Source organism: Danio rerio, chromosome 23 (genome assembly GCF_052040795.2).
Source record: "Danio rerio strain M-AB ecotype USA chromosome 23, GRCz13ab, whole genome shotgun sequence".
In the NCBI taxonomy this organism is placed as follows: domain Eukaryota; kingdom Metazoa; phylum Chordata; class Actinopteri; order Cypriniformes; family Danionidae; genus Danio; species Danio rerio.
The window spans coordinates 27,314,475-27,332,240 of record NC_141043.1 but is presented as its reverse complement, the minus strand read 5'-3'; the positions used below and the strand labels follow the sequence as shown (position 1 = coordinate 27,332,240).

At 37.2% G+C, this 17,766-nt stretch overlaps 1 protein-coding gene and 1 long non-coding RNA gene across 5 annotated transcripts in view; both read left to right on the top strand.

Moving 5' to 3' along the window:
* The window catches only part of fam131c (family with sequence similarity 131 member C), a 51,848-nt gene extending 41,311 nt beyond the window's left edge, over positions 1-10,537 (top strand). For all 3 annotated transcript variants that reach the window (NM_001441900.1, NM_001441899.1, NM_001033590.2), the window contains 3 exon segments: positions 2,300-2,398; positions 8,563-10,430; positions 10,486-10,537. In NM_001441900.1, the coding sequence (NP_001428829.1) occupies positions 2,300-2,398; positions 8,563-8,810 (347 nt within the window). In that variant the 3' untranslated portion in view covers positions 8,811-10,430; positions 10,486-10,537.
* On the top strand, positions 4,916-7,328 carry LOC147838214 (uncharacterized). Of its 2 annotated transcripts, none has more exons than XR_015523626.1 (3): positions 4,916-5,246; positions 5,410-6,543; positions 6,678-7,328. It is a non-coding gene; the product is annotated as an uncharacterized LOC147838214 (long non-coding RNA). The 2 variants fall into 2 exon arrangements; XR_015523625.1 differs by having other exon boundaries at positions 5,410-6,612; positions 6,724-6,980.
* Positions 10,538-17,766: the final 7,229 nt, after the last annotated feature.

Below are 17,766 nucleotides of genomic sequence, written 5' to 3'. Positions count from 1 at the left end.
CTGATGAAAGTGAACTACAAAAACAAGAAAAAGAAGTGATGTGGGACTCAATAGTAAGATTAACAATTCGTCAAGTCATAATGAATCATTTACAATGAATAAGTCGTAAGCATTATAGACAGTTTCTGGTGTAGTATCAAAATCTTAATTTGTGATTGTGTATTGTGCAAATAATAAGGTTAAAGCCAAAAGAATAAAAATGACTAGATGCATATGCAAGTAAAAAAGAAAATGATTTTAGACTGTTGTAGTGGGCAGACTGCCAAAAAATGGTCAGCGCCACCTGTCATGCAGGCATGAATTTTGCATATGCAATCAGTAGTGTGAAAGCAGTTTGTCAATTCTTCTTGCTTTATTGCGTCTTGCGTCTTTGAGCTCCCTCAAATGCCTTAATTATAGTCCCTTTTTTGATCCAGGAAAGAATGTGTAAGAGACACCTGAATTTAAATGATTTCCGACCAAGGAATCCTCTGGGTTTTGTTGTTTGTAGTGTGTTGTTCTATTTTAAATGCAAAATGACATTGTTTGTTTATTGTATTTTAATGACAAATTTAGCAGTTATTTTCCCAAAGATGGGTTGAAGCTGGAAGGGCATTCACTGCATAAAACATATGCTAGATAAGTTGGCGGTTCATTCTGCTGTGGCGACTTCAGACTAATAATGGTACTAAGCCAAAAAGAAAATGAATGAATTTAGCAGCTGTAGTTGCAAGTCAAAGGGCAGCATTGTGGTGCAATGGGTAGCACATTCACCTCACAGCAAGAAGGTCACTGGTTCGAGCCCTGGCTGACTCAGTTGGCATTACTGTGTGGAGTTTTCATGATTCCTCCGGGTGCTCCGGTTTCCCCCACAAGTCCAAAAACGTGGTATAGGTGAATTGGGCGAGCTAAATTATTCCATGTGGGTAAATGAGAGTGTATAGGTGTTTCCAGTGATGGGTTGCAGCTGGAAGGGCATCCGCTGCGTATAACATATGCTGGATAAGTTGGTGGTTCAATCTGCTGTGGCGACCCCAGATTAATAAAGGGACTAAGCCGAAAAGAAAATAAATGAATGAATGAGTTAAGGTAAAAAAAAAATCTCAATGACAAAAATAAAAAAATTATGACATATTTACATTGGCTTCATGACATTCATGTTTATGACATATTTATGACAAGTTTTATTGTCCTGGTAAAGTTAAGTTGTCATGACAAAGATAAAAACAGGTTGTGGCATATTTGTTCATGTCAAGTAGTCAAAACAATCTATGCCATCTTTGCATTTAAAATGTCATAACTGAGTAATCGACACTTAACGACAGTTGATATGCATGCATGCCTTATGAACACCCACTCGAGTTAAGTGTTACCTATTACACAATATAGTTTACATTATGTGCAAGTTGAAATGTAAACCAAGTATGTTACTATAAGGAAATAAGTGTCTATAAATAGTGTTGTTGTTCCACAATCATTTTAAGTGTTCATGAGATTGATTGCCTAAGGTAAGAATCTGTTCCTGTGTTAGGCTGTTCAGATGCACAGTGCTCTGTAGCCTTGAGCAGACGGTAAAAGTTCAAAGAGGGAGTGTGCTTGATGTGAGGGTCCAGAGTGATTTTGCCAACCATTTTGCTCCCTCGATACAGTTCTTGGAGAGTAGGGAGAGTTGTGCCAGTGATTCACCCAGCAGTCCAAACTATCTGACATAGTCTTCGGTGGTCCGATTGGTAGCTGAGCTGAACCATACAATTATTACAAATATTACTCGATTATCAAAATAATCACAAGTTGTAGCCCTAAAAAGTAACTCTCTGTTAAATTTCAGAACTGCATACATATATAAATCTGCTAATACCTCACTTATTTGGTTGAATTCCCCTCACAAGTTCTGCCCTGCAGCAAAGTGTTATGAAGGACATGAAGAGAGAGAGGATTTTCCACACTAACAGCTCTGCTTGTGTGTCTCTTGGTGACATTTTGACGCTCTAGTCAGTACTATGACAACTAATGCAGGATATTGACTAGGTTGTCTGAACAAACAGGCCTGATTTCAGCACTTAGAAAATGACAGTGTTATTAGAAGTGGGCTTCTGGGCCAGTAAATCACACTAGTAACCACTCATAATGTTTTCTTCACAAAAATGTGATGAATTTGAACTCATGCTGAAGGATTTCTGTTTTTGGCAGAAAGACAAATGTGAAATAAATCTTTGGTGATTTCCCTGAATTTAAATGCTTCTGTATGATATTTCTTACATACAATTACATATTTTTTTCCGCTACTCTTGAGTATCTGTGAACATTTTTTTTTCTTCAGGTGTGGCAGAACAGTTTGCTTTGGCAGAGGCAGCGATGAACGCCTGGTCCGCACAGGATATTGAAAATCAAGCCACAAACAGCACAATCCCATTACAAGGTAATGACAACACTATCAGTATCCCTAAACTCGCAGTTCTCAGATGTGACCAGGGTAAAAAAAAATATGTATATATAAATTTTGAAGGAAAATAAAAATATCCAGTTTTTGAAGCATACTAAATAATTTATTCTTTTTGTCCTTTTTGTTGTATGACTCAGAAGAAAATCAGTTACAAACCTGCCTCCAAAATATACTTAAATGGACATTATAATGTTAGATAAAGAATTTTTAAATCACATTTAGCAATTATTTTAGCAGGCGTGTTGAGTTGACCTACAGTTGAAGTCAGAAATATTAGCCCCTTTGAATTTATTATTATTATTTTTTTTAAATATTTCCCAAATAATTTTTAACAGAGCAAAGACATTTTCACAGTATGTCTGATAAATGTTTTTTCTTCTGGAGAAAATCTCATTTGTTTTATTTCAGCTTAAATAAAAGCAGTTATTAATTTTTTTAAACCCAATTTTAAGGACAAAATTATTAGCCCCTTTAAGCTATACTTTTTTCAATTGTCTACAGAACAAACCATCGTTATACAATAACTTACCTATTTACCCTAACCTGCTTAGTTAACCTTAACCTGTCTAAGCCTTTAAATGTCACTTTAAGCTGTATAGAAGTGTCTTGAAAAATATCTAGTAAAATATTATTTACTGTCATCATGACAAAGATAAAATAAATCATTTATTAGAAATGAGTTATTAAAACTATTATGTTTAGAAATGTGTTGAAAAAAAAACTGCTCTCAGTTAAAAATAAATCTGGAAAAAAAAAACAGGGGGGCTAATAATTCTGACTTAAAGAGCCCATATTATGGGTTTTTGAAAATTCCCCTCCATGTAGTGTGTAACACAGCTCTAAGTGAAGTGAAGTATCCAGCTAAGGCTTAAATCTGTAAGAATACAGTGTTTAAAACTGTTGATTCATCTATAAAAGAGTCGAATCATAGTGCTTCAAACGAGTCGCCTTGATACCGACTCATTAGGTGTTTCGCCATGACGTACGAACGAAACAAAGTTTTTCACGTGCACGCGCAAACCCGGGAGATTTCAAACCTGAGGCCCCGCCCTCTGACGCAGTAACCCAGACACACACACACACCCACAAACACACGCACACCCACAAACACACGCACACAAACATGCCGGTCGATTGAAGTCACACTGCAGATGGATATATTGAGTCTCTACCCAAAGATGAAACATCAGCATTATAACCAAGCAGTTGGAAACTTCTGGAAGCTACATGCTACAAAGAATACTTCATCTGAGTTTGTTAAAGGAAGGATCAGTAAAGAGTAACTGATGGACGTCAGGATGGGTTTCTTCCTACATTTCTCAAGTGTAAGTACGTGCGGTTAAAGTTGTTGCCTCGTTTACTCTAGCTTGCAAATGTATTTAGTTGTGATTTGTTACTTGTAACCGCGTGTACTGTATCAGGTTAACTGGATATATTATCTTATCGCGTGCAAAGTCACGTTAAAAACGCGACGCGTGCTGTTTGTTTATGGAGCTCCGTGCTAGAGTTCTGCTCCCGCGATTTATTCGGAAATGTATTCCCGCGCCGCAGAAATCTGGCGCGGGGAGAGAGAGAGAGAGAGAGAGAGAGAGCGAGAGAGAGAGCGAACGAACGAACGAGCTTTGTGTACTTTGTGCTGTGTGTATGTGTTTATACAGACACCTTGGCTGTCTGGACTGTATACTGGGTGATATTTGGTTGTGTTCTCCGCTCTAGCGGGACCGGGCGCGGCGGGCAGAAAACGGAGCGGGTTCTCAGGCTAAAACCTGGCGGGTGCGGGCTGAAGCGGGAGCGTTGTCATCCGGAGGTGTGTGTGTGTTTTTGTGTGTGTGTGGTATGGCGAGTACACGACTGTCTCCTTCGTTCGGTTATCCGTGGCACTATCCACTCGCCATAGTGTGGCAGCTAAAGTCCACGCCTACACTATCGAGCGTGTATGAACTGTGATTACTTTTTAAATTGCTGATTAGCTATTGGCCATTTCCCTCTCTGACTGAAGGCAGTCGACCAATCGCGACAGACTGTCATCGGTCCAATCAGCGCAGATTAGCTCCGCGCTAAGGAGGGGTTTGGGAACAAATGAATCACTGGACGATTCATACAGGAGTCGCTGGGATAATTAGGTAAAAATAAATGCAGATTATAAGACCATGAAAGTGTTTTTTGACCTTGCATGCATATTAGACTGTTGTTGGAGACCCTTACAACCAAGATATGACCTTATTTCATGTATAATATGGGCTCTTTAAACTGTATATGAAATAATTACATTATTTTCATAGTCTGTTTATTCACAGTTAATGTCATATCATTATGTATTTACACTTTTATTTTTGATGTATAGTGCATTTGTATAGGACAAAACTTTACAAAACTAGTATTGTTTTTTACCTTTGATGTGGTTGTATGGCTTAATGATGTTCATATTGTGCCATCTTTGATATATCTTAAACTTGCATTACATGCAGAAAGGTGGATGATTTTTTTTTTTTTAAAGAATGACAATCTGAAAAAAAGGTTCAGAGCCCAGTTTGAAAACACCTGGTGTAAAGGATGAAATATACTTTTTTGACTTTTTGGAATATAAGTTTTTGACTCTTTCAAAGCATAAAAATACCATAATATGTTTGTAGATATCTAGGAAACATGTTAAGTAAACAGTTTTGTTTATCTAAAAAAAAAACAATGTTGTAGTCAGATATTCTGCTTTGAAAATGTTTTTTCTTTGCTGGAACGCTGTCTTTGTTTCAGTTCTTTTAACCTGCTCAATGCCAGTTACCCAACTATATATTTCAGCACCCTGGGTTGCCTTGTGGAACAACGGGTATTTCATTCATTCATTCAGAAATGCTCTGAAAGCATTCGTCTGTGGCCGAAATGCGACCTCTGGTGGATAGTAGCAGACTCCAAAATGAGACGCAGATTCGGAGTTCCACATTAGGTTATTTAGTAGCAAATTATATAAATATTACAAACGTAAACATTAGGTGAGCAGGTTACATTGTAACCCCATGTCCTAACAACACGCTACTTGATGAGATTTGCAGTGATAAGCAATTTGGCTGTTTGCACCAGACAAAACACCACAAAAATTTAAATACAGCCATTCAGAAGCACAGAATATGCACTCACTCACGAAATGGTAAGGCTTATACTCTTATTAATACATATTAAACTTCTTTAACACTTTTAAATGTACATGCTGAATCACTATGTGTTGGCTATCTGTTGTGAGTCACAGTTTAATTCTTTAATTTATGAGTTCAATTTCAAACGGTTTACTTTAGTTTCAAGATCTGAGGTGAACTATCTGCTGCTGCTTTCAGTAGTATGGCAATAAATGTCATGTAAAATGGCATTCAAGCTCACATTGTTAGCATTTAACACTGAATAAAGCACATGAGGTGTACCTGAGGTGATCATTGTCAGTTTTCTGTTGTTCAACTGTAAGTAGAAGCTGTTTCTAATATATCAATTCGAGATGTTTGTTAGTACAAAAACTCCTTTTAATATGGAAAAATATTTTTCTATCGCGTGCCATTGCTATTACTTAAAACATTATTTAAATCAGCCTTGTTGGTCCTCAATCTGGCAACCTGCGCTTGCGTTTGTTTTGATCAAGGAATGCAATACCTAGTTTAAATATTGGGTGTAAAACTTACATACTGCACTTGTGTTTTGTGTTTTATCTTGTGTATGTTTTTGTCGTGTGCTGTTGCATGTATTGCTTTCTTATTTAATAATATAATTTTTGTATGCCTTTCTAACTGAATATTTCAATTCCGCAGTTTATTTAACTTGTATTGAGAAGGTTATTCATATCATGATGAAACAAGAATATCCTCTTATTGTTTAACCTATTTACGGAACCCCGGAAGGGACGTAATGGAGGAGAAAAAAATGGGTGGGTGGAAAAAAAAAATGGGTGAAAGAAAAAAATGGGTGGGAGGAAAATATATATTTCTAAGTTTTTGCGTTCTCTCGCAAAGTTTTGCGTTCCCTCGCAAAGATGTTTTGCGTTCTCTCGCAAAGTTTTGCGTTCCCTCGCAAAGATGTTTTGCGTTATCTCGCAAAGATGTTTTGCGTTCCCTCGCAAAGATGTTTTGCGTTCCCTCGCAAATGTTTTGCGTTCCCTCGCAAAGATGTTTTGCGTTATCTCGCAAAGATGTTTTGCGTTCCCTCGCAAAGATGTTTTGCGTTCCCTCGCAAATGTTTTGCGTTTCCTCACAAAGATGTTTTGCGTTATCTCGCAAAGATGTTTTGCGTTCCCTCGCAAAGATGTTTTGCGTTCCCTCGCAAAGATGTTTTGCGTTATCTCGCAAAGATGTTTTGCGTTCCCTCGCAAAGATGTTTTGCGTTCTCTCGCAAAACTGTTTCTCCACAAACACTTCCTGTTCACTTCACTCACGTAAACCCTCCCGTTTTTGCTGAAATTCTCCCATATTTTACCATTCTATCCCACTTTCTTTACATTACTGTGCGCTAATTGTCGCCTTTCACTTTGCAAACTCTGAACCAGTGAATGCATGTTTAAGTGCTGACTGACAGACGCGCTCCATACAATAAACTGATCCCAGATCAGCGTCTGTACGCGCCATTTAAAGGGACACTTCTGTTATCAAACAAGTGCGCAGCAAATGAATCTCATGTTTTGTTTAGTTTAATAACAGAGGTGTCTCTGTAAGAATGCACAGATCTATAATGAAAGCAGTCCATTACTTTAGAAACTGTTTGTGCTCATTTAAGAGAAAATAAGCTGTTTAAAATAAAACATGCAGGACGGAGATGTTTCATATTATTCAGTGTATTTGTCTGTTTAAACATACACCCGCTCCTCTGTAAATGGCGTGTACAGACGCTGATCTGGGATCAGTTTATTGTACGAAGCGCGTCTGTCAGTCAGCGCTTATACATGCATTCACTGGTTCATAGGTAGCATACGCACAGTAATGTAAAGAAAGTGGGGTAGAATGGTAAAATACGGGAGAATTTCGGCAAAAACGGGAGGGTTTACGTGAGTGCAGTGAACAGGAAGTGTTTGTGGAGAAACAGTTTTGCGAGAGAACGCAAAACATCTTTGCGAGGGAACGCAAAACATCTTTGCGAGATAACGCAAAACATATTTGCGAGGGAATGCAAAACATCTTTGCGAGATAACGCAAAACATCTTTGCGAGGGAACGCAAAACTTTGCGAGAGAACGCAAAAAACTTAGAAATATATATTTTCCTCCCACCCATTTTTTTTCTTTCACCCATTATTTTTTTTTCACCCACCCATTTTTTTTCTCCCCCACTACGTCCCTTCCGGGGTTCCGTAAATTTCCCCCCTTTTTTTGCTCAAGCATGTTTTTTGTTGGCCAGTTACTTGTAATTTTACTTAAACATAGTGTCTTTACTTTTAATAAGTATAATTCTGGAGTTATTTTGTACACCATAGCATAACCTAAACCTACCGTAAAAAACACCTTTTGGAAAATAGAAGTGTCCATAGATGATAAAGTATCTTCATGCATCCATACATGGCAATAAAGCAACAATAAAAAATATGTTTATATAATTTCAGATGTAAAATAATTAACCTCTCTGGTTTCTTGCAAGTTAACTACTGTAGGTTGCCTTGTTTTGAACTGGACCTTTTATCTGACCTTTGGACAGTTTTGCAGATGTAAATCTACAATCTTTATACTGCTAAACACAAGACTAGCTCTAAACCAGTCTTAATTCTTATTAAACAAGATATCTATCATACTTTACTATATATTGTTACTATTTATATCATCCACATTCCCATCGCATGGTTCTTCTGGAGGTCATTCTCAGCATCTGGTTCATCTCACTCTTGTTCCAGCTTACATAAAAACGCTGTTATCTCATTATGAACCCATGAGCGTTAATAAGCCCCGAATAATAACAAATGGCCTGTTTAGCCAAGTGCAAAAACATTTTACTCTTGTACTAATGAGTCTTACAGTAGGGCGCATGAATAAATGACTGCAAAACAGAAATGAATGCATTCGAGCCCCGACGATGACTCACGGATCAGAGCTCTACATCTGTCTGGATTTAATGGCTTATTCATTTCCCTTCTTGAAGATTGCCTTTTCATTTCTCACTCGCAATGTTGCCAATGTGTTTACAGATGCCGAGGGCCTGTATCTCTCTCAGTTTCTGTTGGATGGAGGAAGTTTGGGCGTTCCTCAGCACCTGTACAGGATGCACATGGATGTTGACGACACCGGCTCTTTGGCGCCCCCTCAGTCTCATTCCCCTAGCCATTCTCACTCTCCGTCAGAAACACAGCGTGCGCAGAGGATCTCACCGTCGGTTGGATCTGTTCGACACGCTGACAGCATCTCTCTCTCGGAGGACGAGGTTTTTTATAACTGAAGTTTTGATGATACTGTGGACTGCGGTTTTGTCTATTCTTTGTGTACGCAGCTTGGGTTACGTCTGGGGCTATCGATTTACCGTTCAAGTATGAGAAAGCTACACTGTAGAACTTGTTGCTGGCTTAAGTTTATTTGTTATCAAATTAACTTACTGTAATGTAACTTGCTTTACATTTAACTGACTTAAAGGCACAATATATAAGATTTACTCGTTGAAATATCCAAAAAAACACTAGAACATTTTTATATATTTTACTAAATTATGTACTTACATTATCCCAAATGTTTTTATAAACGTTCAAATCCAGAGAAATAAGCGATTTTAAGGAACGAGTCTCCATGCTAATGACATCATACACTATGTTGTACATTTTATTAGATTGCACAGAGTAGCATTATAACAGAACCCTAAAATGCATTTATAGTATAATAAAACAGCACTGCTGCTTCTCTACGTGATAATGACTGGTAGAACCAAAGCAGTTGACAATGGCAAAATAAAAGCTCTGCTGCTTTCATGCCGTCACACTTGTCTCATTTTGCTTCAAAGTTTTTCAGCTTTAATGTCTGTGACCATTGTGATCATTTTTGCTTATGTTCATCGCTGACATTTTGCGCATCATAATTAAACAGCTATTTTTTTGGTTTGACACTATGAGATTAGTGCTTAGTGGTTCGACCGATGAGATTAGTGCTTTTGTTCATGTGCCTTGAGCTGCTGAAATTACATTAAAACATGACTTGGAGGCACTGAAGCACAATGTGGTCAAGCTGAGCACAAAGGAATCGCAGATCAAATCAAATTTTATGGTAATTTTCATTTCACTCGACTTTTTTTGTAACTTTCTGTGAAATGAAAATCAGGAAGGTGACAACCTTTTTTGTGCAAGAAGTGTCAGATGTGAGAAAATGAATCTCCATCTTGTTTATTGGAGTATCTCTCTTGTTTTTTTTTCCCTTAAAAGTGCCATCTAACATTATGGAGTGATAATGTTCGACACATAGTAAAAAATGGTTTGGGTATGCTGAAAAACGTCTTGATAAACACTGATAATAAGCATGAGAGAAAATTGTCCCAGTGAGTCTTTACTCGATTTCATTATACATTTTCTGCTTACACTGAGATTTCAGCCACGATTTTGTCATCAGAGACAAATTTAGTAAATTCTAATTGATTGCTGAAATCCGAGGCTAAAATCGGTGATCTTTGATCTTTGGTTTGACATGTTCACAGACAGCTGCTTAATGCTTGTTGTGATTTGATTTTCCCTCCAATGAAGTTCTGGCAGTGTTAGAAGTTTTCAGACACTTTCCTGCAGTGTGACAACAGCTGGGATGAGCGTCAATCCAAGAAGCAATAGGAGAGCCGAACCAGATGACGCAATCCATGCGACAATTCAAATGACCGTGGTAAAATGTCAGTTTTTTTCTTCCTGGTTTTATTATTGGAGCATGCTGTGTGCAAAATTGAGATACAGATTGTTTAAGTTTGCTGTGAGGAATTATTCCAGAATGCGAGATAGTGAAAGTGTCACAGGTGGATGACATCAAACTCCAGCGGAGTTTTCTTCCGTGTTTGGTGCATCTTCATTGTTGAGTCTGACATTATGACGGCTGAGATCTTGTCTCCTCTAGTGACAGAAATAACATACTGTGCCTTTAAAACAGCAGTTAAGCCCCCTAGTAGCCATGCTAACATTTTTGTGCTACTTAAACTTACTAAAATCATTTAAATCATAAAACTGTATACATTAAAATGACTTGTAAAGTAAATTTGAATTAACTTAAAAATTTAAGGCAGCAACATATTTCTACAGTGAACTGATGAGCCTTTTCAGCAAGCAGGAATCGTTGTACATACAGACTTGTTATTTCTGTATAACACTGCCTTTTTTGCAAACGAAGATTTCCCAGTTTGCAGATATAATGGTGGAGATTGGATTGCAAGTTTGGTTTAGAAAAAGGTAAAAGGTCATTCTGCATCAGTGGGTCTGAAATTCTCCATGGGGTGATGTCATGTTGATGCTCTTTCACCTCCAGCTGAGTGTTTGTGGATGTTTGCAGCAGCCTTTCACCCTCTAAAAGAAGCGGAGGCCTATTAGCACTATAGACTGCAAAAGAAAGAGCCAAAATAAAGCAGGCTTTCATCTGCACAGACATTTTTCCGGGTGCATTTCCACTAAGACATGGTTCAATGGGGCGAAGGAATTGAATAGAATCTCTTTGTGGGGACTCTTTGAGCAAAGCTGGCATCATTATTTGGGACAGTGAGATTTTAAAGATTTTTCATATTGTTAAATGTTTCCATGGAGATTTTTGAATGTCCAACATCACACTACTGCGTGTTCTTAAGGCTGAAGTGTGTCATTTATTATTTACTAGCCACACTGAGAAAGAACTGCAGATTATTGACTGTTTTTAAATACAGTCTCTCACCATCTGCGATTGGCTCCTTACTCATGTGTTTGAATGAGCCTGTTTTGATGGTCAGAATGATCTCAGAACATCAATGTGTTTAGTGGGTTAATGGTTCTTAATATTAATTAATGTTTTTTAATTGAACGTTTAATTGTTTAAATAAGTATATATTAATATTACTTAATATATACTTACAGGGGCAGCATGGTGGCTCAGTGCTTCGCACTGTCGCCACACAGCTAGAAGGTCACTGGTTCAAGTCCAGTCTGGGCCAGTTGGCATTTTTGTGTGGAGTTTGCTTGTTCTCCCCATGTTTGCTTGGGTTTCCTCCGTGTGCTCCGGTTTCCCCCACAAGTCCAAAGACATGTGCTATAGGTGAGTTGGGTAAACAAAATTGTCCATAGTGTATAAGTGTGTGTGAATGGGTGTTTCCCAGTACTGGGTTGCGGCTGCAAGGGCATCCGTTGGAAAACATATGCCAGAATAGTTGGTGATTCATTCCACTGTGGCAACCCCTGATAAAAAAGCACTAAGCTAAAGGAAAATGAATGAATGATTAAATTGAAAATTGTAAATTAATGCACCTACTAAAGGCTTACTTCATGTAAAACTGGGGTATTGTTAATATACACACACATATTGACTTGCTGGGACCTTTTGGTTTATATAATATTTGTATTAATTAGCTGTATATGTTTTCTGTGTTTATTTTAAATTTTATACACATTTTTAGAAATTTTGTTGTGCTTTTGTAATTTTTTTAAATAGATATTTATTATTGACATTATTATTATAAACATTTTTATTATTATAATTTTAGACCAATTCGTTTATACCCTTTTTTTAAAAGAATATTTTAATGAGACACATTTATTTTTGTTTCGAGTTAAATTAAAAAACATTAAAAGACTAAAATTGTTCATATTGATTTAAAAAAAAATTCATTTTAACCATATTAATCAATTTATTTCTATTATTATTTTCATGTTATTATTGTTATTTTTTGTTATTATCTCATGTTAAAATAGAGTGCTCAGCATATATGAGTACAACCTTCACAAATCTCTCTTTTAAATAAATATTTTAATAGGAAGCAATACAATATTATATTTGTGCATGTACAGTAGATTATCAAACAAAATAACTTACAATAACGGTCCAGAACCAAGTACACCCAAATGTATATGTTAAAGAAAAATATTAAATACAAATTTAAAAAAGAGGAAAAATCAAGAGAAGCAAAAAAAAATTTTTTTAAATGTAGTTGAAATTTTGTAGGTTGAAATTTTTTGCAATATTTTGCTTGAATTTAATTGTATTATTTTTCAATTTCTAAATATGTTTGTTGACTAAAATATTATTTTAATAACTATCTGTTTAATAAGTCTGGTGTATTCAAATGCACCAAAATACATTGCCTATATTAACTGAGAAATGGATAAAAAAAATAGTTCAAAATTAGGTGTACTCAATTATGCTGAGCACTGTACGTACTATTATTAGTATTATTAATCTGCAGAGTTTAAATGAAAAACGACACACTTCAGCTTAAAAGAAGATTTGGTCACAGTTGCATTTATAAATCACATACGTGTATAAAATCTAAAAAAAAAAGTGTTACCTCAGCTGCCTTTATATTGTGTTCGTTATTGTCAGCATTTTGTGCAGTTCTTTGTATGTGAAATTATGATTTAATCTAAAAAAGATCTCTAATCTCTATTGCTGCAGAATTCGCTTGCTAACAAGAAAATTCCTATGTGTTTTTGCAAGTGTCTGAAACAAAAGAGCAAGAGCTGGAATAACAATCGTCTGCCTTTTCTCCGTAATTAACCACATTCACACTCCACTGACAAAGAAAGCTGTTGGAAAGAGAGAGATAGTGAGGGATGAGGTGGAAGAGGGAATTATAGTTAATGCATATAACTAAAATAACCTTGCTTACTTGTAGTAATTCATTGGTTTATTATAATTAACATAATATTAAATTTACTTAGGGGCGACATGGTGTCGCAGTAGGTAGGGCTGTCGCCTCACAGCAAGAAAGTAGCTGATTCGAGCCTCGGCTGGGTCAGTTGGCATTTCTGTGAGGAGTTTGCATGTTCTCCTTGTGTTCGTGTGGGTTTTCTGCGGGTGCTCCTGTTTCCTTTCCAAAGACATGTGGTACAGGTGAATTGGGTAAGGTCCGTAGTGTATGTGTGTGAATGAGTGTGAATGGGAGGAAGGGCAGCTACTGCTAAAAAATGTGCTGGATAAGATGGCGGTTCATTCTGCTGTGGTGACCCCAGATGAATAAAGGGACTGAGCCAAAAAGAAAATGAATGAATGAATAAATTGACTCATGTTTAACTTATTGACCTTGTTCTCCGCAGACGAGCTTGCGCTGCCATTTGAACCTTTTTGGCACAAGACTTCCGGTCTCATTCACTTCCATTCATTTTTAGACATTAAAACTGCTCGTTTCGCTGTTTGATGTTGCAAACTGATATTTCCTTGTTATATTATTCTACTTGGTCTGTATAGTCATGCAAACATTTGTTTGTAGAGCAAGTAGTTTGACCGTTTTTTGCCGTTTATTATTCCTTGTCATTTCTCCCCTAGGCGACTGAAACGGAAGTTCTAAGACAATCACGAAAACAGGCGCACTTCCGCATTTTAGAATAAGGTCAATACTAAACTATGATAAATTATTATTAATGTACATGAAAATATTCAGATTATTACAAAAGAACATGATATATGAGCTATTAAAGACATTATTTATTTTTTATGTTTCTTTATTATATAAATATGTTTTAATTATTTAAATTTTTATTCATTTAAAGCAGTTATTTGGTTTATTAATATTTAATTTATTTAATATATAAACATGCCTTGCGCCTTATTGCACTGGGTGTATGACAGGGCCCTAAATTTGAATTCAAACTAAATATTACTGTATTATTATTCTCTTATTAATATTAACTCATACAAATATTCAGATCATGATTTCCAACCACTGGCCTTTTCTTCGCAATTAACCCCATTCACAGTCCAGTGACAAAGAAAGCTGATGGAAAGAGAGAGATAGGAAGCAAGGAAAGAGGTGGAAGAGGGGATTAGAGTAAATGCAGAGGTGCTAGGAGGTGCAGTGGTCAAGTGTTATCAAGCTCCAGGCTCTTTTAATAGAAGTTTACACAGTGTGATCCTTCTCTGTGTGTGTGTGTCAGATAATGTGCTCCAGGCGAGAGTTTGAAAGAGCGTTTAATTGTAGAGATAGAGGCTCTGCTGCTGAGCAGAATTCAAATTGTGTTTGCAACTGGATTTCAATTTCAACGCAATATATTAAGGAACAATACACCGAGAATTGGAATGCCTTCTTGCTAAACCTTTTCTTTGAAAAATCAAAGAATAATGAGAGAAGAAAGATGGAATTGGGATGGTTGAGAAATCAAACAAAGGTTGTTTATTACTGAAGCCTTTGTTCTGCTCTTTTCTTCCAGCGCGAGCCTCATAAAAGCTAACAAGCTGTATGAGGTTATGAACCCATTTCTCATTTTATTTGAGCCCTAGACATGTACATGGTATTATACAGGTTCAGCTTGACAGAAGTATGGAACATTAAGGACCGAAATGTCCACCTTTTACTTTTATCTGGTCCAAAATTGCATGACTGTTCACGAATATCAAATCCATTTACTGAAGATTGTTAGAAAAACACAATCTGTACAAAAAGTAGTAACAAAAGACATTTGCTTTGATTAAAATTGAGAGATTCAGATGATTAAATGTGTTTAGGAAGGAAAGGCTATTGATTGCTGTACTATTATCATACATATATAACAAGCAACAATGACAGCAAAATATGCATACGTAAATACATTTAGTGCAGAATAATGTTTTTAAGATAGATCTCGTAGCATTTTAGAGATCCAGTTAAAGTTCTTTTAGATTTTCTGTGTATCAGTTTGATTTTCGTAATGTTTTTACAGACTGTATAATGGTAAGGTCAAATCTTAACAGATAATTATGATTAATGCCAAAATGAATGTTTTGTAGCGTAAATTGATATTTTCTGCTGGTACATTTCAGTAAAGATAGAAATACTTATTTCTGTGACACCAATGAAATACATCTATAGCTAAAGCCATTTTGATCCCTGTTCATTAAAAATTAATATAATGTAAAAGTGTCCAGTTAATGTATTTTTTCCTGGCCAACCTTAATTTTAGCTAATCATTTTATTAACATCAATGTAATTTCATTCATTCTAAGATGAGGATATACATTAACTGGCTACTTTATTAGGTACATAAACTGCTCGTTAACACAAATTTCTAATCAGCCACATGGCAGCAACTCGTTGCATTTAGGCATGTAGACATGATCTAAATTACCTGCTGCAGTTCAAATGGAGCATCAGAACAGTGAAGAAAGGTGATTTACTGTAAGTGACTTTGAACATGGCATGGTTGCTGGTTCTAGACTGGGATTTTCACACACAACCGTCTCTAGAGTTTACAAAGAATGGTCAGAAAATATCGGTGAGTGGTGGTTCTGTGGGTGCAAATGCCTTGTTGGAGCCAGAGGTCAGAGGGGAATGGCCAGACTGGTTCGAACAGATAGAAAGGCAACAGTAAATCAAATAACCACTCTTTACAACCGAGGTATGCAGAAGAGCATCTCTGCATGCGCAACACGTCCAACCTTGAGGCGGATGAGCTACAGCAGCAGAAGACCACACCAGGTGCCACTCCTGTCAGCTAAGAACAGGAATCTGAGGCTAAAATTCGCACAGGTTCACCAAAATTGGACAATAGAAGATTGGAAAATCGTTGCCTGGTCTGATGAATCTCGATTTCTGCAGCAACATTCGGATGGTAGGGTCAAAAAGCATGGATCCATCTTGCCTTGTATGAATGGTTCAGTCTTGTGGTGGTGTAATGGTGTGGGGGATATTTTCTCGCCACACTTTAAACCCATTAGTGCCAGTTGAGCATTTTGTCAATGCCACAGCCTACTATTGTTGCTCACCATGTCCATCCCTTTATGTCTTTATGTTTACCCATCTTCTGATGGCTACTTCCAGTAGGATAACGCACCGTCATAAATCGCGAATCATCTCAGACTGGATTTTTGATTATGACAATGATTTCACTGTATTTAAATTGCCTCCACAGTCACCAGGGGCCTCATGTACAAAGACTTGCGTGGAAATCTTACTAAAACATTGCGTACGCAGAAAAAAATTCAGATGTATGAAACACTGCGTACGCCGAATCTCACGCATATTCTTTTGTACATCCGAATGAACGTGAAACTGAGCGTGTGAACATGCACGAGCACAAAACTCCTCCCTGCCTCCTCCCCCGTATGAATATGCTAATGACTATGCTAATGGCAAAACACAACGAAAAAGCAATGGCAAAATCAAGCAAAAAGAGAAACTTTGAACAGAATGTGAATTGGAGGTGCTGCTTTCGGAGGTAGACCGGAGAAAAGCGGTGTTATTTGCAAGTTTGTTCTCCGGAATTAACAACAAAAGAAAAAAATAGAGTGGGAGAGTTTAGCTGATGCGGTTAACACAGTTGGGTCTGAACATCGCACTGAGTGCATTAAAAAAAGAAACAGTGTGGTTTATAGCTGTAAAATGTTGCAGTACCCTTAGCAGTCTAAGTGGCGCACCTCGTAAGACGCATGTGATCATGTATTGACACGTTCGAGCATAAACTCGGCTTGAATCCAGCGTCTAATGAACTCTTTCTTCTTTTTTTCCCCGCTACATATCAGATTTTGCCCACTATTTATCACGAGAAAGACAAGTAGGAATCATTAATAAGTTTGTGCATCATATTTTATTTGCACATTTATTGAATGGAAATGTTTCTGATTCACTCATGCAAATTCATCTTCAGATAGTGTCTTTATAGCAATGTGCGTGCGGTAGATTGCTCAGATTACATTGGGAAAACAGGCGACTGCTGCAAATTGTGCTTTAATGTTTAGCTGGTCAACTGTATGGTATGGAAACCTTATATACCTACTAGGTGAACCCGTCTCATACAGCTGCGATTGCAAGGCTCAGACACTTTGTAGAGAGGAATTTAACACAACTGCCTCTAGGAGTCGCCAATGGAAATAAAACAGACACGCACAAAAAATGTGCGTACGCCTGCCAAAAAGCTGCCGTGAAGCTGCGCACATTCCCACGTTCAGTTCATTGTTAGTTAATCCAACCGTGAGCGATTCTGAGCGTGAAACCTGGCGTACGCAAAGTTTTTGTGCGTACGCAGCGTTGATACATGAGGCCCCTGATCTCAATAAATCCAATAGAGCACCTTTGGGATATGATGGAACAGAAGATTCACATCATGGTTGTGCAGCAATTGCATGCTGCTATCATGTCAATATGGACCAAAATCTCTGAGGAATAATTCCAGTACCTTGTTGAATCTGTGCTATGAAGGCTCTAGGCAGTTCTGAAGGGGGTCCAACCCAGTACTAGTAAGGTGTACCTAGTAAAGTGGCCTGTGGGTGTACTTGTACGCTACAATGAGGTA